The sequence below is a fragment of the Nannospalax galili genome, unplaced genomic scaffold (assembly GCF_000622305.1).
Source record: "Nannospalax galili isolate Female #2095 unplaced genomic scaffold, S.galili_v1.0 scaffold1328, whole genome shotgun sequence".
NCBI lineage: Eukaryota > Metazoa > Chordata > Mammalia > Rodentia > Spalacidae > Nannospalax > Nannospalax galili.
In genome coordinates this window covers 1,041,884-1,068,814 of record NW_008358795.1, presented here as the reverse complement: position 1 = coordinate 1,068,814, position 26,931 = coordinate 1,041,884, and the positions used below count along the sequence as shown (strand labels likewise).

At 42.2% G+C, this 26,931-nt stretch overlaps 1 protein-coding gene and 1 pseudogene across 2 annotated transcripts in view; both read right to left on the bottom strand.

The window, feature by feature from the left end:
• Pacs1 (phosphofurin acidic cluster sorting protein 1) overlaps positions 1-26,931 on the bottom strand; it is a 148,286-nt gene that overhangs the window by 41,831 nt on the left and 79,524 nt on the right. For both annotated transcript variants that reach the window (XM_008822247.2, XM_008822249.2), the window contains exon 2: positions 377-464. In XM_008822247.2, coding sequence (XP_008820469.1) covers positions 377-464 — 88 coding nt within the window. The remainder of the gene's footprint in view (positions 1-376; positions 465-26,931) is intronic.
• Positions 25,285-26,931, bottom strand: part of LOC103725037 — a 72,548-nt pseudogene continuing 70,901 nt past the window's right edge.

The window sequence follows — 26,931 nt, the reverse complement described above, 5'->3', positions numbered from 1 at the left end:
GTCTCTTCCACTGTATGAAAAACCTTTAAAATGCTTCCCCAACCCAGAAATGGAGGGCTAAGTAGAATGAACCTGCTCACCCTAACGATGTTTGGTGGTTTATTAACAGTTCAGCCTCTGTCTCACTGATCCTGTCACACAGACAGCAGTAAAGGACCATCCTCTTCTTCAGAAAAAGAAAGTGTAAAGAACAGAAGACCTCAAGTAGAGGCAGAGCTGGGTCTCTGTAGGTCCTCTGAGCTCAGCTGTTCCTCCACAACTGCCCCCACCTTACTAAGTGAAGAGAGGGGGTTGGTTTCCAGAAATTACTACATCTGGAACAGGGAAAAGAGCTACGCAGCTTCCTAAGGCCCTGAACACTCACTGTTCAACTCACCTGCAGCTTCACGGCAATGACCACGGAGTTAAGATCTTTATCCATTTCTTTAAGCATGACAAGTTTCTTCAAGGTCAAGCTGAATAGCCTAGAAAAATACAGGGAAAGAAGGTCCTGTCAAATATGAGAATTTAGGAGAAGGTAACAGTCTGCTGGGGGAACCTGCTCTACTTAGTAAGACTATGAGGAGATCACTCTCAGCCCAGTGTCCTCCTTCAGCAAAAGAGCTTTATCTTTTTTTAAAAAAATATTTTATTATTTTTATGTGCATGTGTGTACTGCCTGCATGTATGTAAGTACACCCATGTCATGCAATGTCCACAGAGGACAGAAGAGGGTGTCAGATCACCTGGAACTGGAGTTACGGACAGTTGTTAGCTACCGTGTGGGTGCTGGTATTCAAACCCAGGTCTTCTGCAAGAATAGCCAGTGTTCTTAACTGCTGAGCCATCTCTCCAGCCCCCCAACTGTATGGTCTTAAACGTCCAAAAGGAAAGTATAACCAAAGATTAAAGTGATTAGTATATTTCTTTAAGAGTTCAAGGGATTGGGGCTGGAGAGATGGCTCAGTGGTTAAGGGCACTGACTGCTCTTGCAGAGGACCCGGGTTCAATTCCCAGCACCCACATAGCGGCTACAAATGTCCTTAACTCCAGGTTCCAGGGGAATCTGAAGCTCTCTTCTGACCTCTGTGGCATTGCACGACACGGGTGCACTCACATACATACATGCAGGCAATACACTCATACACATAAAATAAAAATAATAAAATATTAAAAAAAAAAAAGACCACACAGTTGGACTAAATAAACCAATTTGTTTTAACTCTTCAGGTCGTTGCAGGATCTGTTCCTCAGGGGTCACATGGGCTTGGGAGGAGCCCCTGGCTTCTTTCTTTTACCAGTTCCATCTATGTGACAGTTTAAGTCAAAGGTCATGCTTGACCATGGCTGGCTTCCCTTGGAAGCATGGAAGAAATGTTTCCTTTGAGTTGACCTTCCTTTTTGTAGACTGGACAATGGTTCAAGTCCATCTGGTGGGGTCTCCATGGCCTCCCTGAACAGGAGGACAGGTGACTCACCACAGTTACAGGACATTTTGAGAGATGTTCCATAGTCCCCGAGAACTTAGTCGACCTTGAAGGGCAAGGAGCAAAAACTATCCTTTAAGTCCCTCTGGCCAGATTAGTATAGGCCTCAAAATATGGCTGTTAAATGTCTAAGAAGGTTAGTTCCACCAGTCTGGTACTTTTAATTACCATGTGCTTTGTAGATAAAGCTTGGGCAAAACCCAAACATTCTCAGATAAACCTTGATTACACATATATTTTGTTCCTTAAACTAGTTGACTAAACTATGACTTTAGAATATTTAAGATTATGTGTATATTATTTTTGTCTCATTCTTTATATATCATAGCAAACCTACGCAGACCTTCATCTTTTGCTTAGGCTTTCTAGTCTTTTTTGTCTATTTTGGAAAATATCTCCATTCCCATATCCTTTTAACTTTATTTTTATTTATTTATTTTTTTTGTCTTTTTGAGATAGGGTCTCCCTGTAACCCCAGCTATCCTGGAACTCACTATGTAGACCAGGTTGGCCTTGAACTCAAAGATTCACCTGCCTCTGCTTCCCAAGTGCTGGGATTAAAGATATGTGCCACCACGCCTGGCCTCCTTTAACATCTTATACATTCTTTTCTTTTTTAATAATTATGAGACATAATAAAATTTACAAATAAATTTTCCATCTGTTGTGAGAATTCTTTTCCTGGGGATACTAAGCAATGCTTATCCCCTTTTAAGGTTCTAGTGTCAAAACCAATATTTGATTAAAGTTTTCCTGGGGAACCAATGAATTTACTGAAAGGGATGCTGTCTCTTTTACTAGAGACACTATCCCCTGCTACTGGTTGACTAGTTAAGGCCTTCTTGGCCAGTAATGGAGCTCCTTTACCTGGGGTCTTTTTAAAATCCTTCATACTTGCTCAGTGGAACCCCTGGGGTTCATGCCTCACCTCCCAAATCTCCCATCTCCCCGAAATACTGCAGGCTTTTTCCCTTCAGAGCAGGATGTGAGATCACCTCAGGAGCCAGTCTGGCTCTGCTGCCACCAAAGGGATCAGGATAGTTTAGAGCTAGTAACTAAGAAACAACTGACTCTACTGTTTATCCAGCCTTAATGGCGGGAAAGGACAGAACGAAACTGGGAAGAACAAATGACAACTTGATGTGTCTAGCTTTCTTCCTCAGGTGAGGCTGTGAATTACACTTCTGACAGGTTAGGTTTTTCTTAGCGCCAAAGTAAACATTTTCTACTTCAGATTGATCTGGTTCTCAACTCATTGTAAGCCAAAGACTCATAGGAGTAAATCTGGGACACACAGGTTTCTTCTGTTTAAGCATCTTACTCAGGCAGATATGGCAGGCTAGACCTGCATGCCATTGATTCATCAAGTTTCATAAGGTATGTGGTAGTCCCATTTTACAGAGAAGGAAGTAGTCATGCTAAAATCAAGACTCAAATGTGCCTTGATTCAGAGTCCAAGTTATGCTGGTATTAGGTACCATTTTAGAAATTATTTTAGAACTTAGGGATGTAGCTGAATTGGCAGATTACTTGCCTAGCATGCAGAAGGCCCTGGGTCTGATGCCCAGCAGTACACAGGCCTCATAGGGCAGTGCATGCCTGTAATCCCAGCATTTGGGAGGTGGAGGCAGGAGGATCATAATAGTCATTTCAAAGCCAGTCTAAGCTACATGAAACCTATATGAAAAAAATTTAAATATTTTCAATACATCTCTTAATATAACAGGAACTCTCAGGAAATAAGATGTATTTATCCAAAAACCCCGTATTTACATTCTGTATAGAAAGAGTTCTGTACACCGCCCCCCCCACAGTTTTACTTTTTTTGAGAGTATCACGTAGCCTGGCCTGTCCTTCCTACCTCTACCTTCCAAGTGCTTAGATTATGGTGTGTGCCACCATGCCTGGCCCCTGGATATATTTCTGAGGCTGAATCTGGCAAGGTGTTGTGACTGAAGAGTCTTGTGATTAGGAAGCCAAGACAGACATCCTCTTGTTTTCTGTTTTTTTTGTTTTTTGTTTTAATTGGCTTTTGTGTTTTTTAGTGGGCATTTCTCATGCACTGAAAATGTTGCACCCAGGATTTGATGGGTCTTAACACTGGTAACTATTAATGTTTCTACAGCGAAAACAATTTTACACTAAAATAATAAAAATTGACAACTCCAAATGTGGATGAAGATGCACAGCAATCACCACTCCCATCAGCGGCTGGTGAGAGTACACATGATACAATTACTCAATAAAACTATTAGCAGGTGTGCTGGATAGCTTTAGTGTCAACTTGACACACCTGGGTTGAGGGAGCCTCAATGGGGGAATTGCCTCTATTAGACTGGCCTGTGGCCATGTCTGAAGGGCATCTTCTTGATGAGTGATGTGGGAGGGCCCAGCCCACTGTGGGTGGTGCCACCCATGGGCAGGTGGGCCTGTATTGTATAAGAAAGCAGGCTGAGCAGGAGCCAAGGGAGCAAGCCAGTAAGTAGCGTTCCTCCATGGGCTCCCTGATGAACTGTGACCTGGGAGATGTAAGACAAATAAACCCTTTCCTCCCCAAGTTGGTATTGGTCAGAGTATTTTGTCATAGCAATGAAGAACAAACCAGGACAGCAGGTATTAAGTATCTACTCTTGAGTGTAGCTCCCAAGAGGACTCAGGAATAATGAAGGCACAGACCATAAATATTTGTCAAGAATGTTTAAATCAACTCTGCCATAACAGCCCTAAGTATAAAGAACCCAAATCCCAACCAACAGAAGAATGGACAAAATGTGAAACATAAAAAGAACAAAGTATTGTAAGAATTAAATTTCCTAGAAAGAAAATGGGAAAATGGTCATTGAAAAAAAACAAAAAACAAAAAAACAGAAAACTTGGGGCTGGAGAAATGACTCAGGGGTTAAGAGTACTTGTTACTCTTGAGCAGGGTGTGGTGGCGCATCATGCCTCTAATCCCAGCAGAGGCAGGGATTAAGGAGGCAGAGCCAGGCAGATCTCTGTGAGTTTGAGGTCAGCCTGGTCTACATAGTAAGTTCCAGCCTAGCTGGGGCTACAGGGAAACCCTGTCTCAAAAAGACTGAAAAAAAAAAAAAAAAAGAGTACTTGTTACTCTTAGCTGGGCATGGTGACATACACCTTTAATCTCAGTACTCAGGAGACAGAGGCAGGTAGATCTCTGTGAGTTTGAGGTCAGCCTAGTCTACACAGCCAGTTCCAGGCCAGCCAGGGGTACCTAGTGAAACGGTCTCAAAAAACAAAACAAAACAAAAATCAACCAACCAAAAAAAGAAAAAAGGCACTGGCTGCTCTTGCAGAGGACATGGATTTGGTTCCCAGCAACCCCATGGTGGCTAACAACCATCCATAACTCCAGTTTTAGGAGATTTGATACCCTCTCTGGCCTCTTCAGGCACTGCATGCATGTGGTGCACTTCTATCGTGCAGGCAAAACACTCATACACATAAAGTAAGTATAATAGGTTAAAAAGTTTATTAGGTAAGAGTCTGACAGTAGACTGCATACTATGCAATTCCATCCACAGGCAGTTCAAAAACAGACACAACCAACACATGGTGAGTCTGTAAAGTGACTGAGGCAGGCAGAGGTGCTGACTGAAGGGACACAAAGAACTCTATAGAACTAGTAATTCTACAGGCCACATAAGTACACGTACATGCAAGAATCCAGAGCTTTGTGCCCCAAACCCATGCACTCCACAGTATGCAAACTGTAATCAATTTGGAGGGGGGAAAAAAAAAAGAGACCGGAATGAAGGCTCAGGAGTCAAACATGCTCTGCTTTGAAATACAATTGTTTTTTATCTGTCAGATGCTATTCTAGTCACTTGTAAAACAAAGTAGCAAGGAATTCACATTCCAGTGAAAGCACAGAGTCAACAACCAATCAGCATAATATTAAGTAATTATGTGGCAGGTTAGAGTGTGTGAAAGCAGCCAGGAAAGCAACAGTGAGTGGGAATGTGAGGTAGAGGAGGCTTGGTGGGTTGTGGGCAGCCTCCTTGAGAATTTGTAGGCTGGGCAAACAGGTGCATAGACCAAAAAGAAAGAAGTATATCTGGTTGCCTGAGTCAAAGCAAGGTGACCAGAAGAGCCCTGCCAAAGAAGCAAGTGGTCATGCTTCCTAACCCCAGCTCTGTGAGCCACAGGAAGGCTCTGGCAACCATTCTGCAATAGCCAGAGCTTTTAGTGAGACACACCTGGTGCATTTTACTATAGTTGTGCTCCTGGGCTAGAATGAAGGGAAGCAAGCAGGAAGGAGGAAAGCAGAGAGTTTGACTCGATACCAACTACAGAAGTATGAAAGGAAGAGGTCTGAGTAACTCTCAGTTTGGGCATGAACACTGGAATAAAGGAGTTATTAAGTGAGACTGGGAAAGCTGGGGTTGGAATAAGTTTGGGGAGGCTTAAAATCAAGAGTTCAAGTTTGAACATTTAGATGTCAGATGTCTGTTATACTGTTAACTGAGAGCCAGATACACAAGTTATCTTAGCGGTAACATCAGTGTGGATGTCTAAAGGTTGGAGTCTGGATGAGATCACTCAGAATCTCCAGGTTGGAGGCTGAGGTCTTTTACTTCAGCCATGATAGTGAAGGGGCAGAGTGGGAAGTTGCAAAGGGATGCAAGGAGGACCCTTGTGAGACAGATACAAATGAACAGCTAGAAGCCAAGATGGCCAGCTGTATCAAATGCTGTTGGTGAGTCAAGATGAGGACACAGACAGGGGTCACTGGATTCAGCAATGTGGACATCACTAAGGATCTGGGCAAGAGCGGTTTCAGTGAAGTATGAATTATGAAGCTGTGACAGCTAACCCTGGTTGTCAATTTGACCAGATATGGAATCAAATAAATGCAAGCCACACAAGGAACTCTCTTGATCATGTTACTTGATGCTGGGAGACCCACCCTGAATGGAGGCAGCACCTTTTAATGGCAGCACAGATCAAGGACATGGAAGAAGGAAGGTTTTACTTTTGGCCTGCTTGCCTTGGCTCTCACTAACTGAAGATCAGCAGCTCTCCAGGAATACTCCAGGCCTTCAATGCCAGACTGGGACCTACTGAGACATCCAGCCTCATGGGCTGAGCAACTGCCAGATTCCCCAGTGTGGTACAGCCACTGTTGGACTACTGGGATCATACCCTGGTAAGCCAATCCAATAAAATAAAATTATATATGTATCTATATATATCTAAATATACACATATAATACACATATGTATATATTAACGCATATATTGACTCTATCAGTTCTTTTCCTCTATAGAACACTAACACAGAAACCTAACCAGGATGAATTTGAAAGAGAATGGAAGAAAAGGACCTAGAGACGGCAAATATAGATACAAACTAATTTTATCCCAGAATCCTGAGTAATAATGTTCCTGTTCAACAGAAATATAACATAAGCCACAGGTATAATTTAATATTTTTCCAGCAGATTTTTTAAAAAGTAAAAAAGGTGAAATTGGGCTGGAGAGATGGCTCAGTGGTTAAGAACACTGATTGTTCTTGCAGAAGACTTGGGTTCGTATCCCAGCACCCACATGGCCGCTAACAACTGTCCGTAACTCCAGTTCCAGGGGAACCGACAGCCTCTTCTGACTTCCGTGGGCACTGCACGACACTGGTGCACTTACCTACACGCAGGCAATACACGAACACACATAAAATAAAAATAAAAAATTTTTAAAAAAAGGTGAAATTAACCTTAATAATATATTTTAACTCTGTATGCTCAAAATAGTCTAAATAATGTTAAAACATATGTAAAAGGATATACCTTGACCAAGCAATTTCTTGCATTATCTCAGGATTGTAATATTCATATAATATGAAATTCAATCATCTTAACATACTAAGAACAAAAATATGGGATCATCATAATAGGTGCAGAAAAAGTACTGTAAAAATCCAATTAGAAAGTTAAAAAAAAAATCCCAGCAAACCAAGGTTATAAAGGAACATTTTTAGTTTGACAATGGGCATCTACACTGTAGACAGCATTGCACTTGATAAGAGGAATGTCGTCTTCCCTGCACGTGAGGAAAGGGAAGGGTACCGACTGTTTCTACTCAATTTTGTAATGAAGGTTTCTATTGGGTACAAGGCAAGAAAAATAAATGGTATCCAGAGTGGAATGAGGTAAAAATGACTTTTCAAACACTATGACAATTTATGTAGGAAATCTGTTATAATCTTTAGAAAAATTACAATAGCAAGTTTAGAAAAGTTATAAAACATAAGGGCAACATATTAAAACAATGGTATGGTATAACTTTTTTTTTTTTGGTCTTTTTGAGACAGGGTCTCCCTGTAGCCCCAGCTGGCTTGGCACTCAATATGTAGACCAGGGTGGTCTTGAACTCACAGAGCTCCGCCTGACTCTGCCTCCCGAGTGCTGGGATTAAAGGTGTATGCCACCATGCTCAGCAGACAATGGTATTTCTAGTAACAAGTAACTGGATATTGAAATTTAAAAAAGACTGTCTCAGCTGGGCATGGTAGTGCACAAAGGCCAATGGATCTCTGTGAATTTGAAGCCAGCCTTGTATACAGAGCAAGTTCCTGGCCAGTCAGAGCTCCATAGTGAGACCTTTAAGAAAAAAAAAAGTCTCTAGACTATAAAAAGAATTCTCAAAATTTGATAGTATGAAACAAACATTCCAATGAGAAAAACATCAATTGTTTTGATCAGAAACTTCACCAAAGGTGGCATATAAATGAAAAGATGCTCAATATTATTAGTTATTAGGAAAATGCAAATGAGATACCACCATACATCTAAGTGTGCCTAAAATTTTAAAGGCTGATTATTTCTAGGACAGATAAGGGTGTGGAACAACTAAAATCCTTCATACACTGTGGACAGGAGAGCAAAATTGTACAGACAATTTGGAAAAGGTTTTCAATTTCTTTTTGAAAAAAATTACATGTGGGAGAGAGGCTGGAGAGATGGCTCAGTGACTAAGAGCAAGTACTGATCTTGGGTGGCTCATAACCACCTGTAGAGACGCTCAGTGGTTAAAGAGCACTGACTGCTCTTGCACAGGACCCAGGTTAGATTCCCAGTACCTACATGGCATTTAACAACCACCTATAACTCCAGTTCCAGGGGATTGACACCCTCTTCTGATGTCCATGGGTACTGCATGACATGATGCACTTACATGCATGCAGGTAATACACTTATACACATAACATATAAATACCAAACTATTTCAAAATGTTATCCTACTCCTAGGTATCTACTCAAGAGAAATGGCTCCTCTGACTCCCTCCTGCCCTCTCCTCATCTGGGGCCAGACAGGGAATACTTCTAGTCAAAACTCTGTACTCAAAGGAGCTATACACAAATGTTTTGCAGGGGACAGCAATGAACAGATGGACAAGACGTCTCTGTACTAGAACTCAGAGAAGCCAACATGCTTTAAAGTGAAACAGAAGATCAGTTGAGATTAGGAGGCCAAAGAACTTACAAAGAGGGAGGCCAGGTTATATGACTCAAAAGAATTTCTTTTCTAAAGGCATTTAAAAAGTACACTGAAGCTGGGTGTGGTGACATACACCCAGCACTCAGGAGGTAGAGGCAGGCGGATCTCTGTGAGTTTGAGGCCAGCCTGGTCTACATATTGAGTGCCAGGTCAGCTAGGGCTACAGGAAGATCCTGTCTCAAAAAGACCAAAAAATAAAATAAAATAAAACGAAATAAAATAAAATAAAAAAGGCAATATTTTTATTTATTCTTTGAGAATATCCTACATGCATACAATGTATTTTTATTACATTCACTTCTCACTCCCCACCCACAAATCCTCCCCAGTCTCTCCTCATGGCCCCCCCAACCCACTGAGTCCAATTACTGCTGCCCATATACACATAGGTATGGGGCCATCCACTGGAGCATAGTCAATCTATGAGACACCTGAAGAGAGCTGACCTCCTCCTCCCCGCCAGCATCAATTTTAAAAGTACACATTGTTGAGAACTGGAGAGATGGTTCCCTGGTTAAGAGCACTGATTGCTCTTACAGAGGATCCGGGTTCAGTTCCCAGCATGCACATGGTGAGTAACAACAGTCCCTAACTCCAGTACAAGGGGGTCCAATGCCGTCTCTGGCCTCTGCAGGCACTACGTAAGTGACAAAGGTGGAAGCATCCACACAGGCAAAACACTCATACACATAGAATAAAAAAATAAATACACCAAAAGAATTTTACAAAAACCACATTGTTCACAGACAGTACTAGACAATATGAGACCAGGACATTCCTTCTGAAGACAGGAAGCATAGAAGGACCTGTTCTTTGATACTTATGTGAAACTCTTCTTGAAAGTTGTCTGAAGTATTCGGAAATAAAAGGTATAAAACCTGAAAGGAAGAGAAACAAAACATTTGTAGGCATACAACTGTGTACCAGACTTCAACAGAATCAAAAGGCTTGTGGAAGCATTAATATTAAAATAAGACACAGAAAAATCAAAAGTCTCCTTAATGAGAGTGGTATCCAATAGTAAAATATAATTAGAACACAAGCAAGAAGAGATACTTGCTAAAGTCTTCAGGGGGAGGGGCAGGAGGGATGGCTCAGCAGTTAAGAGCACTGGCTGCTCTTGCAGAGGACCTGGGTTCCATTCCCAGCACCCACATGGTGGCTAACAACCATCTGTAACTCCAGTCCCAGGGGATCCAGTGCCCTCTTCTGACCTCTGCAGGTACTGCAAGACACAGATGCACTTAACATACACACAGGCAAAATACTCATACACATAAAATAAAAATAACAAAATATTTAAAAAAACAGCAACAAAATACTTAAGAAAACAAAAAGTAAATGAAATAACTATGGTAAGATTTTTTTTTTTTTTTTTTTGGTTTTTTTGAGACAGGGGCCCCCTGCAGCCCCAGCTGTCCTGGAACTCACTACGTAGACCAGGCTGGCCTCGAACTCACAGAAATCCGCCTGCCTCTGCCTCCCTAGTGCTGGGATTAAAGGTGTGCAACACCACACCCAGCTATGGTAAGATTTTAATGACAGTTCCACTGAGGAGAGGAACACTATGGGGCCCTGTAAACCTCTGTAGGTTTTTTTAATTTTCATAAGAACAACGACAAAAGCCAAGAAGTTTCTGGGGGAAAAAAGAGTAAAGATCTTATTCCATGAATATTAGCATGCACTTCTAAGAAAAGTAATAAAAGCATCTTGGTATTGGCAAAGAATAGACAGAGGATCGGTGACAAGGAATAAAGTCCAAAATTAGAGCCAAGTATAAACAGACATTTATTTACTGTAGGCAAATGAATTACTCAATTAACAAATGGTACAATATTGAAAAATTGACTATCTGAATAAAACAATGATAGATCTGTTTAACTCCACACATCAAAGTAAATTTCTGACAGATCAAAGATTTAAACAGAAAAAAAGAAAGCAACCAAGCCATAAAGGTTCTAGAAGAGAATATGATTTAAAAAAATCCCAGGGCCGGGTGTGGTGGCGCACGCCTTTAATCCCAGTACTTGGGAGGCAGAGGCAGACAGATTTTTGTGAGTTCGAGGCCAGCCTGGTCTACATAGTGAGTTCCAGGACAGCTGGGGCACACACAGCTCGACTTGCAGACCCAGGCCAGCTCCATTCCACACTTACTGCTGTCCTTGGTGGTCATCCCATGGTCCTGGCATCTTCAAAAAACTGGGGTCTCCACTGAAACTGAGGCTACAAATGGCCTCTTCTTGCCTCTTGGGGTGCAAAGCCTCAGATTCTCTCCATGACCCCTTCATTCCTGGGGTCTTCACTTCAACTGAAGCTGCACTTTCACCTATGGCCTTTCCTGGCCTCTCACAGTGCCAAGCCTCAGCTGCTCTCTATGACCCCTTCATGCTTTCAACACCCAGAGCCATGCAGGGGACTCTTACACATTACCAAGTCCTGCTTCTAGCTTGAGATGGAGGCTAGGGTCCCCTCTGTGTGCTGACCCTGAGGAAATACCTCCCACAAGATTTCACCACAGTGATACTGGTCTCTTGTTACTTACAGCTGATTTTGCAACCCCCAGCTAACCAGCATCAATTGTCCCAGTAAAGCAGAGGTTTTGCTTCAGGTTCTGGTCTCTTCTTAACCACAGCTGATTCTTCAGCCCCAGCCAACCAGAAACCCCAGATTCTCAATCTAAAATCTCACACGAAAAGCCCTGATAGTCTCTGCTTCCCTTTGAAGCTTCATAAGCCAGGCCTCCATCGTCCACAACTCTTTCAACATAACTGTTCCAAGCTCCACAGCAACAAACTCTGAGCACTGAACTTCCCAGCCCAAAGTTCAGAACGCTTCCACAATCCTAAAAATATCAAGGTCAGGTCTGTCACAGCAATATATCCCACTCTCTGGTACCAATTTCTGTCCTAGTTTGTCTCTCCATTGCTGTGACAAAACACTCTGACCAATACCAACCTGGGGAGGAAAAGGTTTATTTAGCTTACATATCCAGGGTCACAGTTCATCCGGGAGCCCAAGGTAGGAACTCAGGGCAGGAACCTGGAGGCAGGAGCTGGAGCACAGGCCATGGAGGAACACTGCTATACTGGCTTGCTCCCCTGGCCCCTGCTCAGCCTGCTTTCTTATGCAACACAGGCCCACCTGCCCAGGGGTGGTACCACCCACAGTGGGCTGGGCCCACTCACATCACTCAGTAATCAAGATGTCCCTCAGACATGGCCACAGGCCAGTCCAATAGGGGTAATTCCCCAGCTGAGGTTCCCTCAACCCAGGTGTGTCAAGTTGACACTAAAGCTATCCAGCACAGCATGTATGTATGTAAGTGCACCTGTGATGTGCAATGCCCATGTAGGTCCAGAAGAGGATGTTGGATCCCCTGTAACTGGAGTTAAAAGATGGTTGTTAGCCACTATGTGGGCACTGGGAATTGAACCCAGGTCCTCTCCAAGAGCAGCCAGTGCTCTTAACTGCTGAGCCCTCTCTCCAGCCCCGGTTCTCTTTTCTGAATATTTTAGACAAACAGAACCGTATAATACAGGTCTGGATTGTTCTACCTAGTATGCTTTTGAGGTTCACTGATTTGTAGCATGTATCAGTATTTCATTATTTCATTAGGGGGTGGCACTCCACCGTATACATATACCACATGTTGCTTATTCATTCACCATTTGGTGTATACTTGGGCAGTGTCTTTTCTTTGGTTATTATGAACATTCACATACTGAGTTCATTCCTCCTGGGTATGTACTTAGTAGAGAAACCACTGGGTCACAGAATCTAAGTAAGCTTACTTTTTTTTTTCTTTAAACAATGGTTTATTGATTATAATGAATGACAAAATACTATTATCTTTATTTATGGATTTTGGACACTTTATAGACATCCCTTTGTGGAGTTTTTGGTTTGTTTGTCTCATTTTGTTTTGTTTTTTGAGACAGGGTCTCCCTTTAGCCCCAGCTGGCCTGGAACTCGCTATGTAGACCAGGCTGGCCTTGAACTCACATTCACTTGCCTCTGCGTGTGTTGAGATTAAAGGCATGCACCACCACACCCTACCCTCGTTTTTGTTTTTTTGAAACAGGGTCTTACTATGTAGCCTGGAGCTTGCTATGTAGATCAGGCTGGCCTTTAAATATAGAAAAAAATAGTTTTCCCATAATCCTAAAGCTGTCATATTCAACATACATGCATGTAGTTTAACATTTTCCTCAGTTCTACAAGCTCCATTCCCTATACTATTTATCAAGTGCTTTCTCACAGGAGAAAAAGTGTCAGCATCAAAATTTAGTAGCATGTAAGAAAAAAAAGTGTGTGGGGGGTAGTGACTGGAGAGATGGCTTAGCTGTTAAACGGTACTTACTGCTCTTCCAGTGTACCTGAGTTTGGTTTTAACACCCACACTCACAACAGCCTGCAACTCCAGCTCCAGGGGCTCTAACTCCCCCTTCTGGCCTCTGCAGGCAGCCAGACACATGTGGCATACATTCACACAGACACACAAATATAAAAATAAGTATAAATCTTTCAAACAAAAAATAAAAATAAATCTCAAAAAAAAATTCAGTAGCACCGGGTGTGGTGGCACAAGCCTTTAATTCCAGCACTGGGGAAGCAGAGGCAGGCTAATCTCTGTGAGTTCTGGGCCAGCCTGGTCTACCACTCACATAGTGAGTTCCAGGTCAGCTGGGGCTACAGGGAGACCCTGTCCCAAAAAGAGAAAAAAAAAATTAGTAGCGTGTTCAAAATTCACTTTGTTGCCTTGAGAGAAAAGCTCGCCTGCTCCATTTGTCTAGTAACTGCATCTTATGTATTAAGACACGCTCATTCAGCATTTCCATGCATGTTTTCTGAGGATTTCCAAAATCTTTTAGGATCTAAATTTGATTAAAAAAAAAAAAGAGGGAGCCAAGGCGTTAGAACAAGTATTTAAAGAAAGACCCCACACAACTCAGCTCTTGGTGCAGGAATAGACTCAATCCAGCCCCCTGGATTAGTTCACAGAGGAACTGGAGAAGGATAAAGTCAGTAACTCTCAGTATTAATAGTCTAGGAGAAAAGAAAACAAATGTGAGAAAAAAATGTCAGTGAAAGCCAGGATGTCTGAGGAGGGAGGCAGATCATGGACCCAGTGAGGAAGGTGTGTAGTCCTACCAGAAAAAAAAAATAGATTGTGGACATAGAGAGAGAGGCACCCACTGAATGCAATCAATATCAACTGTCAGCAAGGGAGCACACAGCACAGGACTGCGTCAAAGCTGGGACTAGAGTCCTTGAAGTCCTCAGTCTTACAGAAGTGTTTCAACAGCTTTGGAAGGATGGGGAGAACCAGAGATCACACCCACTACATGAAAACAGCTACACAGCAACAATATGGCTGTCAAGCTCTAGTTGGGCTGTGGTTTAGGCACTGTGGAAATTTGCGTGTACTTGCTTTGACATGCAGAGATATCTTCACTTTTTTGAAACAGGGTCTCCCTGTAGCCCCAGCTGTCCTGGAACTCACTATGTAGACCAGCTGGCCTCTGCCTGCCTCTGCCTCCAGAGTGCTGGGATTAAAGGTGTGTGCCACCACACCCGGCTTAGGATAGACTTTTTTAAAAACAAGATAATGAAAACAAAAACAAATCCAACTATATGAGAATTAGGAATTTCTGCTCATCAGGAAATGTGAGAAAAGGAATCGAAAGACAAGCCATCTGGAAAAGATGTTTGAAACTCCTAATACGGACAAAGTATCTAGAGTAAAAAGTACTGTAATTTGATATGAAAAAGACCAGCAAATCAAAAGAATAGGCAAGAGACATGAGCAGACGGTTCATGTTTCCAAAAGAGGAAATGCTAATGGCTAATAAACAAGCAAAATATGCACAACATCATTAGAAATCAGGGAAATGCAAATTGAAATCAAAATACCATTTTACACCCACAAAACTGGCAAAATTAAGTATGGGTGAAGATGTGATGCCATGGGAGCTCACATGCTGCTGGTGGGAGTACTGACTGGTACAATCACTATTAGCCATCATCTTGGACACTGAACATATGTGGAGCCCATGATCCAGAAATTGCACTCGCTAGCTAGATGGCACTGGATCTGCTCCCTCACCTTCCTCTGCCTCTGTGTCCTCATATGAAGGGCACTGTAATGACACTAATTCACACGGCTGCCAAGGGATTCATCCATAAAAAGCAAGGAAAATGTAGTCCAGCCACAGTAAGCTCACTCTGGACTCAACACTGCATATGATGCACATCAGAACGCTTATGAGCACCATCTGCAGCTCAGTAAACTGTGGTACAGCCGCAACACAATGTGACCCAGTGGTGAAAATGAACAAATAAAGCTCACATTGCAATATGAATTTCTCTGTAAACATAATACTGAGTGAAAACAAAGCCAAGTTAGAGAAGACCACATATAGTGTACCACATGAAATTCAAAACCAAGCAAAACTAATCTAGTAATTGTGTAGGGACATCTGGTACAACTCTAAAGGACAGGATGACACATAAACAAAAGGTGATTGGGACGTTTAAGGAAACACAGTAAGCACGAATGTCTGGAGCTGTGGAAAGGCAAACAGAAGCTAGACTCTATGGTAGGGACTTTGATTTGCTCATGATGGAGATACTGATGGAGCACCGTTATATGTTATTCATGCATGATCACTCTGCTGCTGGGGGTGAGGAGAACAGGAAAACCTATAAATCAGGAGGTTAAAGCTGTGCTCCAGCCAAGACAGGAGGAAAGTTTGTTCTCAAGTAGTGAGATGGATAGAGAATAGAATCCAGAAGCATTCTGGTAGATTACACATCTTGCTAACTGACTGAATGCAGGGCCTGGGGAAAAATAAAACTTTACCATGCATCTGAGGTTTTGGTTGAGCAACAGGGTAAATGGTAGTACCATTTAATGAGATGAAGGAGAAGGAGACAGGGAATTCTGGAATGGAGCTGAGACATCTTGACTATCCAGGTGGAAACATTAGGTAGTTGGTTGCAGGAGAATCCCACTCAAGAGAAAGATCAGGTTATAGAAGTAGACTTAGGAATCAAGGCACAAGGGTGATTTCTGAAGCAACAAGGTCAGCTGGGATCTTCCAGAGGAGTTCAAATAGAAAAGACAGAAGGCCAAGGATAGACTTCTGACAGGTGAGGAAGACTGAGGAGCTGTCAGTGTAGAGGGAAAACAAAGGTCGCACATCCTTAAACTCTGAGAAGAAAAAGAACTTAGGAAGGAGTGTCAGATGAAGTTGAGAAGTTGAAGGAGCTCAGGATAAATGCTGACTGGTAGATTTGGTAAATGGTGAGCATTAGTGACTCCAATCCTAGACATTTCAGTAGAGCATGGAAAACAAGACCTTGAACAAAAGGTGCTTCCTCTTCAACTATAAGCAGCTACAGATAAAGATGAGAATAGAGCAAGATTTCAAGCTGGAAAAAAGAGCAATGTGACACAGGGGCAGGAACGAAACTTTACTTCATTTCCATTAGGACCAGCAGGTCACTCTACCTTCCACACCGCCAGCCTTTGTTACGGTGCTAGGGCCAAAGGAGCCTGTCTGACTCTCCTTGTGGTCTCAGGGTTCCCATTAAGAGAAATGTGGTTTTATCTGAAAGCACAGGAAAGAGACTGGAGAACTGAATATGATGAGTCATGGTATAAATTCAAAGGCTTTTAAAAAGTAGCTCTTTATGTTTTAATGACACGCGCAAGAAAAAGGACACCTCAGAGAAGCATCAGGTAAGGTCCAATCATGTTCTCTTGCAGCACCAGCCCAAAATCAGGGGCTGTGTCTACAGTCATAAGTGAGGTGATCTCTATTTCCTCTGCAATGAGTCTTAAATAATAAACTGCGTCACATCCACAGATGAAACCTTTTAATTCTGTGGCGTTCAAAAGAAGCGCAGCAATAGCTAAATATGAATAACTTTGCCCCATTTCCCAGTTCTGGAAGCATCACAGGCATCTAGACACTTCTGCTTCACAAAAACCAAAGAGCCAAGAAAGGAAACGCTCCACCGCTACTTCAGCTTCTGTCCCTTTATCACCAGTGGTTAGAAGCGTGCCATCTGTCCTTACTTCCTTCTCTTCTTCAAGTACTCAGCTGCTGGCAGATTCTTACCATTCTTTTTTGCTTTTTTTTTTTTGTCTTTTTGAGACAGGGTCTCTCTGTAGACCCAGCTGGCCTGGAACTCACTATGTAGACCAGGCTGGCCTCGAACTCACAGAGATCTGCCTGCCTCTGCCTCCCAAGAGCTAGGACTAAAGGCGTGCGCCACCACGCCCGGCTGAGATGCCACTGAGAAAGTGGAGTGATCAGGATTCAAGTTGTCTTTCTCTACCAAGACAATGAACATTTTCAAAAGTAGGTCACATTGGGGTCTGAATAATTTGTCATTTTACTTTTAAATGGTACATTTATAAGTACTGTACAGTCAGCTGGTTTTCTGTTTATGTGGAGATAATGGCATCTCTCTTTCATCTTCCTACCTATTCCAGGCCAAGGCAAAACCCCTATTTCTCCAGAAAAATATAGAGCTGCTAGGGTGGAAGTGGGGGAGACAGGATAATCCTTAGGCATTTCTGACAAAAGGGCTTCATCCAGAGGAAAGCTATTATCTATTGTTTGAAACCATGGGATTTAAAACACTACGTCAGGAAGGAATTAAGGAGATGTGCAGGTTAGTTTTCATCAAGGACACAAACTAGAGTCATTTGGGAAGAGTGGTCTGTGGGCATGTCTGTGGAGCATTTTCTTGATTACTAATTGACACAGGACCCAATCTACTGTGGGTGGTGATCCCTGGACAGGTGGGGCTGAGCTATATAAGAAGAGTAGCTGAGCAAGCCAGAGGAAGCAAGGCTAAAGTTAGCAGGGTTCCTTCATGGTCTCTGCTTCAGTTCCTGCCTTCATGTTCCTGCTTGACCTCCTGCCTGACCTCCCTCAATGATGGACTATGCCATGGAAGTGTTAGCCAAATAAATCGTTTCCTACCTGTGGGACCCTGACTTGTCTAACTGCTTCTTTCTGCTTCTGTAATTTGCCTGGCTTAAGGCGGCACTAACTCCATTTTGACTAGCTATAGATCAAACAAGCCCGAGCATATAGCAGCCTTCTAAGGTAAAAACAGAAACTTCTGGCCCCACAGATAACAGTCAGTGCATTCCAATGCCCTAAAGACAGCCCCTACCAATAAGAATCCTCCCTGTACTCAGAGCATAGGACCATCCAATCATTTCGCGCGGGCTTCTGTGAAACTTCCCTGTAAAAGCCTACCTCACCCTAGATCGGGGCTCTCAGTACGGATCCGCTGCGTCAGTGAAATCTGAGGGCCCGAGCTTAAGCCTGAATAAAGGCTCTTTACTGCTGCATACACTCCGGACTCCTTGGTAGTCATTGGGGGGGTCACGAGATCTGGGCATAACACTACCCAAGTTGCTTTTAGTCAGTCTTTTATCACAGAAACAGAAAAGTTAAAACAGGAGGTACCATCTCAAAATTGGTATATTATTTCAAGCTGAAGTCACTTGGGGAACTGGAGATTCATTGGGGACATTTGGCCTGTCTTTGCTTACATGCAGCAAGCCATAAGGATTGACTATTCTGGGAGCAATGGCCTCACAATACCAGGCTGGAAAACAGCTTTCTTCACTAGAGACTGGTAATTTGGGGCAGCAATGACCTGAATAAACAAACTCTGAAGGGATCTTCATTTAACACTAGCTTCACACTCCTTGCCCAGACATCTTTTGGTGACATCCCAAGAATTTACTACCCTAGTCCAGATTCCCATTTGTCTTGTCCTCCCCTTCAGATTTGTTATTTGTCTGAAATGTAAAAAACACCATGCTTTAGTCATTTCTTTTTACTTCACTCTCTTGTTAAGACTCTCAGTACATGTGAAGTTAGTAAATTGGTTATGCTTTTGAGGAGATCCAAGGACAGTGTGGGAAACGGTTCTCTCTTTCTACCAAATCAGCAGGCTTGGTGGCAAGCACCTTTACCTGCTAAGCTATCTAGCCAGTTCCACTTCAATATTAAACTGGGTTTTGTTCACCCTTTTTTCCCCCAACACCTGGGAAGAAGCTATTTTCTAATTAGTTAGAGACCCAAGCATTCATCTAATTCAGCAGCAACCTCTTCTCGGCTAGTAATGCTCATTTCTGTCTCCTTTTTCCACTCTAGCTTGCTTTCTGAGACAGTCTCACTGTTTAGCCTAGGTTGGCCTAGACTTTGCAATCCTCCTGCCTTGTGCCTACTGGAAGCTGAGATTACAGGTGTGTGCTACCACACCCAGCTCCTAGTTTTTTTTTTTTTTTTTAGAAGAAGCATTTCATTACAGCTTTAACATATTCAATAACAATTTACAGAGCAAAGATACATCTCTTTCAAAAGTGGCTATAAAATTTTTAGGTTCACAGTTGAATTAACAGTTATACAATACTGAACTAAGTATAAACCCTGTAAGACATAAAGTTGAATGAGTTTTTAATCTTTTAAAAAGATCTCCATTTTAAAATATATTGTTTCTTACAGAAAGATTCATTGTTTTTGCTAATAACACTTAGATGTTGGTGCATGTGTCTCTAACCTGTATCTGATTATTACTAGTCATGGTCGGTTGCCCTTGGATCCTTGGCACCTACCTGTGTATGGATATAAAGTCCTCGGGTAGATTTCAATGGTAATGTTTATCACCTCTACCAGTTAACATGACATAAATTTTTATGCTTCCTCCTCAAATATAACTCATTAAAAAAAATTTTTTGTGTGTGTGTATATCACACAGAACATCCCAAACAATCTTACTCATCTATATACCCACTTCCCAGATGGCAGCCCCCCCACAATGGCACCCTTTTACTTTGTCTTCCCTGCTACTGTCTGCTGTGGTGTGGGCACCTCCAGCCGTTTCCCAGTACTTGTTCATCTAGTCAGCCTATCTAGAGGTCTTTGTTTTAGGAAGGTCAGCTGTTCCTCATCTAGCAGCAGTCAGTTGTCAATATTCCTTTAGTTTAGATTGGGGTCTGCTGTTCATTTTCCCAGCTTTATGTTGGGTTACTATCTGGGAGCCTCTTGGGCCACTGTGGCCAATAACTCAAAAGAAGGTATCGCCTATCTGGCATTGTTTCTTGTTATGTAGCCAATAGCTAAACATATGGACTCTTAAAAAGCGAAGCCAGCCATGGTAGAGCAGGACCTTTGACTTCTCTTCTCATAGACAAACTGGTAAAAGAAAGGCACCAGGGGCTTCTCCCAAGCCCATGTGACCCCTGAGGAACAGATCCTCAAACAGCCTTAAGAGTAAAAATAAATAGGTTTATCTGGGCCCCAAAAAGGAAAGTATAACCTAGCATCTTTTTAACAACTACTCTTCTGCCACTTCATTGACTTGTATGTCTCATTCCCTGCAGTGCTTTGTGACCTCCAGTTACCACAGAGCAGCACTTCCTGTTGCAATCTATTTCAGAGGCTAACAGAACTTTTGCAGAGAGGAAAGTAGCAGTGACTGTGCTGGCACTCACAGAGCACTTCACTCTGCTTTGCGCTCTTCCAGATGGCTCACCTAATTTCTTCACCTTATTTTTTCCTCACTCTTACAAATGTGCAGCCTGAGACCGAAATTGGTAAAACAGTGGACTCAGAATAAAAAGTGAGAGAGGTGAGCTCTGGAGTTCATGTACTTAGCCACTATGCAAGCAAAACTACAGCAGAAATAATGACAAATATGTCCTATTAGAGGAGAGGTTAGAAATGAATTTTAAACCGGGCATGGTGACACATACCTTTAATCCCAACACTTGGGAGGCAGAGACAGGTGGATCTTTGTGAGTTTGAGACCAGCCTGGGCTGTATAACAAGTTCCAGGGCAGCTAGGGCTACAGGGAGACCCTGTCTCAAAAAGACAACAAAAAAAAAGAAGAATTTTAAGAAGTAATTTTCCATATATCCCACATTTCCTTCGGTGGTCATGCATTAATTTTGTAATTGGAAAATTATTATTCTAAATGGAGAAAAGTACCAACATGAGGGGGGATAACAGTAATGGTAAAAATTAACAGTGTGAGTTGGACACAGCTATATGTAACTTAATACTCAGAACAACTATAACATAACCTTCATCTCATAGAGAAGTTGAAGCACAGAGAAGTCCAGTAGCTTGCCTGAGAGCTTGCAGGTGTAGCAGCCAGGATGCGTCTACTTGCCTGGCTTAGATATGAAACTCTGGTGTCAATCCATCTGGCCCTCAGCTAGCGTTCACCAAACTAGACAAAGAATTAATTCCAGCTACTTGCAAAGTCAATGCAGGAGGACTTCAAGTTCAACACCAGATGGGACACCTTGTTGAGACACTGTCTCAAAATAATATCAAAAGGGCTCAGTGGGACTGATCTCCAGCACTGTGAGGCAGAAACAGGGGTATGGGTATCTGAGAGCCACCCCTTGCCCCTCGCCCTCTGTACTATAGACCTTGTATTCTCCCTTCTTGGAGGCCTGCACTGTTCTGCCTCCTAAAGCTTTTGATAGTTCTACCTTAAGTCTTCCCCCACACCTTGGGTGCTGAAGGACAAGGGCTGTGTCTTCCTCTTTCTTGGATCCCTCCAACTTCTAACACAGTGATGTGAAAGGAACTAGAAAATATCTAGTTGACTTAATTAAAACCATCTAGTGTAAATATACTAAGGAAGAAAAGACACGTGCTTCACCCCACTAAGCGTAAAACCTGTGTTTTCATCCAACAGCCTTTTTTAACTGGACAACACTAGCTCAGATTAAAGGGCAATAAATTACTCCTTTCTAAACAGTGTCACAAATGCAGAATATTTTCTCCCTTTGCCATTAGATGAGTTGGGCACATTGCCAAATCTTTTGATTAGGTCCTATGGTTAATTCCTTAATCTATTAGCAAGCATTTTTGTCTTATTTTTATTTTTTTGGTCTTTTTGAGACAGGGTCTCCCTGTAGCCCCAGCTGGCCTGGAACTCACTATGTAGACCAGGCTGGCCTTGAACTCACAGAGATCCGCCTGCCTCTGTCTCCTGAGTGCTGGGACTAAAGGTGTGCGCCACCGCACCCAGCTTTATTTATTTATTTATTTATTTGTTTATTTATTTATTTATTTATTTTTTGAGAAGAACAGAGTCTCCCTGTAGCTACAACAGTTGGCCTAGAACTCATTATGTAGACCAGGCTGGCCTCCATCTCAGAGATCTTCCTGCCTCTGCCTCCCAAGGGCTGGGATTAAAACCACAAGGCCCAGGTTTTTTTCTTTTTAAATGCAGGGAGACAAGGTCTAGCAATAGCCCAGGCTGGCCTGGAACTTGCAATCCTACCACCTCATCTTCTCAAGTGCTGGGATTACAGGTATGAACCATCATGCCTAGTACATTTGTGCCTTAAAAAAATCTTTTATTGCCAGGGCGTGGTGGCGCATACCTTTAATCCCAGGAGGCAGAGGCAGGCAGATTTCTGTGAGTTCAAGTACAGCCTGGTCTACATAGTGAGTTCCAGGACAGCTGGGACTACTGGAAGACCCTGTCTCAAAAAAAAAAAAAACCCTTTTATTATTACATTCATGTGCGTATATGGGGGGGGTGTTCAGTCTTGGTGGCTAGTACCTTTACCCACCGAGCCATAGCGCCAGTCCCACATCTGTGCCTTTTAGAAAGAAAATTCCTCAACTGTCATCTTAGTAGGGTTAGGGAGACAGCAAATACAGTAGATCACATATCTCCATCTTTTCTATAAGCCCCATCCAGATTTCTGCTCATCTGTCACTGGCAACAATTTTTCAAACTGGCTGTATCACTTTACATTCTCAACAGAAAAGCACGAAAGTTCTACCTGTTCTTCATTTTGCCAACACTAGGCGTAAATTACCACTTGGTATTATCAAATTTTAGTGATTATCGTGGGTATGCGGTGGTAGTTCATTATGGTTTTAAAGTGCTTTTCCTTGATGATTAATATATCCTTTCATGTAGCTCCAGGCTATTTTCTTTTTAATCTTATACCTTGTGAGAAAGCCTTTCAAATCTCAACTATTTTTAAAAATGAGGTTATCTTATTAAGTTATAAGACGTCTTTACAGTCCTTGACCAAATGTATACTTTGCAGTCATTTCATCCAAGTCTGAAGCTTACCTTTCTTTTTTCCCCATTTTCGATTCTTAAGTACAACTTAAAATTCATTTTTGTGCTTTTCTGCATCCTACTTATGAAAACCTTTCATACCTAGAGATGACATGAATATTTTGTTCTTCCAGACACTTGAAGATTTGTTTTACTTTACAGTCCTGAAGACTGAACCCAGAGCCTTGTGCACACTGGGCAAGCACTGCACCCCTAAGCTATCTCTTCATCCCAGTGCTTTATAGTTGTAACTCTCTGAGGCCTTTCACCCATTTAGGGTATTATCTTCCGTTGACAGACTTAGGTAAGGGATAATTTCATTTTCTTACATCTACATGTTCACTGTTCCTGAAAGACTTTCCTACTGATTACACTTGGCACCTTTGCTGAAAATCAATGGTGCACATATCCATGGTCTACTTCAGTCTCCTTTCATTAATGCAAGTCTGCTCCTTTGCAGCACCACAGCTTGATGGCCCTAGAAGTTGGTCTGCTAATATTTGCTCTTTTAAAAACTGGTTCTGGCCAGGCATGGTGGTGCAGGCCTTTAATCCCAGCACCTAGGAAGCGGAGGCAGGCAGATCTGTGTTAGATCGAGACCAGCCTGGTCTACATAGTGAGTTCCAGGGCAGCTGTGGCTACAGGGAGACCCTATCTCAAAAAGACCAAAAGAACGGGGCTGGAGAGATGGCTCAGCAGTTAAGAGCACTGATTGTTCTTGCAGAAGATCTGGGTTCAATTCCCAGCATCCACATGGTAACTAACAGCCACCCTTAACTCCAGTTCGAGGGGGATCTGATGCCCTCTTTTGACCTCCAAGGGCAATGCAGGACATGGGTGCATCTACCTATAAGCAAACCATACACTCATACACATAAAATAAAAATAATAAATCTTTAAAAAAATAAAAATCCAGGTGTGGTGGCACATGCCTTTAATCCTAGCACTTGGGAGGTAGAGGTAGGCAGATCTCTGTGAGTAAAAAGACTCCCCCCCAAAAAAAAGACCAAATAAAATGAGAATGATAGAAAAAAAAATACCCAACATTGACATCTGGCCTCCATGTACATGTTCACACACCTGGAGTACCAGCACACACAAGAACATATATGCATACAAGCATAAAAAGAAATTAGCATGTTGGTTCTAAAATGTGTATGAAAATGGAAAAATATCTAGAATAGTTTCAATGAGCTGTGAAGTATTCCATGCTCCTCCTTCTTCAGAAGGGGTCTGTGTATAATCAGAATTATGTTTAACAGAATAAAAGAACAATCCATTTGGGATTAGGCTTTTCTTTGTGAAAAGGTTTTACTGCCTGTCCTGCAAGATGGAACCTATACCTGGCACCATTATCAGGGACAAGAACCTGTGGCTAGATAGGTCACAGGCCCTAGGGGAGAACCTACTACTAATATTCTTATATTTAGTAATAAACATAGTATTAGATGACTCCTAATGACTATGGCCATATCCAAAATAGAACATCTTTCAAACCTCATCAGAGAAACCATTTTGTTACAATAGAAAACAATTATCACTGTGACCCACAACTGGTCAACATGCGGAGAATAAGAGTGAGGAGTGCTCAGCCCCAAATGGGACATCTATGTTACACCCTCTCCCCAAAGCCAGGGATTTTCATGGAAAAGGGGGCAGAAAGATCATTAAGAGACAGAGGTGGAATTATGACTATAAGGAAAACAGTGTTCTCCAGGCAGCAGGGCAGCTATACATATGAACTCATAGCAATTGTGGCAGCATGCACAAGACCTTCTTAAGTTTAAGCCAGACAAAATCCCAGCATGAAGGGGGATTGGTGGGCACCAGGTTCCACCCCAGCTGAAGAATTATTGGCATTTGCTAGCTGCTAGGATGGGAAGAGTCAGTTCTTACATTCCAGGGCAAGTTCCACACCCAAGAGTATTAGGAACACATACTGGACTCAATTGGGGGGTGGAGGATGAACACAAAGTTGGGTTGGAGCGGAAATGGAGGTGGACCTGGGAGGTGTTGGGGGAGGGGAGAATACAATAAAAATACATTGTATAAAGTTCTCAAAGAATTAATAATCTTTTTTCTTTTTAAGTCAACAAATCTTATTTTCTTGTAAAAACATAATTTTAAAAGAGGGAAGCAGAATTTGAAATAAATCAGAAGACATCTTCATGTTACATTCTTTTCATACACTTCAAACTTGTACTTGATGTCATTTTCCTTTAGACCTCAGAAAGAACACTTGGGCATTCTGGGAGAACCTTGTATTTCTCCAAATCAATTTTTTGAAAAAACAAGTCACTTTCAAATTCTTGCATGATCCTCGTCTCAAATAGTTTAAGAAGTCCTGGCTGATTCCTGGTTCCTTATAAAGAGAACTGACTCCAACTATCCAAACCACATCTACTCTATTTGCTAATTCTGGTTTTTCAGTAAGTTTTAAAGCATTATCCAGACTTTTGGCAAGAAAATGAGCTCTGGGGCTGGAGAGATGGCTCAGGGGTTAAGAGCACTGACTGCTCTTGCAGAGGACCCGGGTTCAATTCCCAGCACCCACATGGCAGCTACAAACCATCCTTAACTCCAGTTCCAGGGGAATCTGAAGCCCTCTTCTGACCTCCACAGCATTGCATGACACAGGTGCACTCACATACACGCAGGCAATACACTCATACACATAAATAAAAATAAGAAATAAAATATAAAAAAAGAGAAAAAAAAAACAACCCAAAAACAGAAAATGAGCTCCTGGTGGAGGTTCCTTGAGCTCTCCACTGAGAACAGTGTTAGTGCGGTCCTTTAATGGTCAATTCTTCTCAGGAATAGAGAACCAGGATTTCCTGCCCATGATCACCAGATTCTGTTTACCTTCTACTGAAGAGGTTATGGTCATTCTTTGGAAGTACTTGAACTTGGCCGTGCTCGGGGGCCAGGGCAGATCTCCATTCTTACTGATGCTCCATGTTCTGGGACACCAAGACGATGTAGCTTAGTGGATGAACCAAGAAAGCAGCAGCTACCACCTCCTTGGGACCCTGAACACCAGGTTGCCTGTTGAGTTGTGTGGGAATTTCTTTTTTTCTTTTTTTAAAACAGCGTCTTACTATGTAGCCCTGACTGGTCTGGAACTTGCTATATAGACCAGGCTAGCCTTGAACTCAGAGATCTGCCTGCCTCTGCCTCCCAAGTGCTGGGATTAAAGATGTGTGCCACCATGACTGGTAAAATGTTTTTAAGTTTTAAAATTTGTTGTTTGTATTTTATGTGTACTCGTGTATTGCCTACATGTATGTCAGTGCAATCGCTCATGGAAGACAGAAGAGGGTGTCAGATCCCCTGGAACTGTAGCTACAAATGGTTAAGCTGCCAGGTGGGTGCTGGGATTTGAACCCAGGTCCTCTGCAAGAACAGCCAGTGCTCTTAACTACTAAGCCATCTTTTCAGCCCCTTAAGGTTTTTTTTAAAGTTTATTTTATTTTTTAAATTTTAAAAAAATTTAATAACCACATGATTAGAAGAAGCATTTCATTACAGCTTTAACATATTCAGTAACACATTCCAGAGCAAGGATCTTTCAAACATGGCTATAAATTTTTAGGTTCACAGTTGAATTAATACAGTCATACAATATTGAACTCAGTATAAATCCAGTAAGACATAAAATTTGAATGAGTTTTTACCCTTTAAAGAAGATCTCCATTTCACTTTAAGATATACTGTTTCCTACATTTTTAATGCTACTAACACTTGTTTGCACATGTGTCTTTAATCTCTATGTATCTGATTATAACTAGTCACAGTCGGTTACACTTAGTT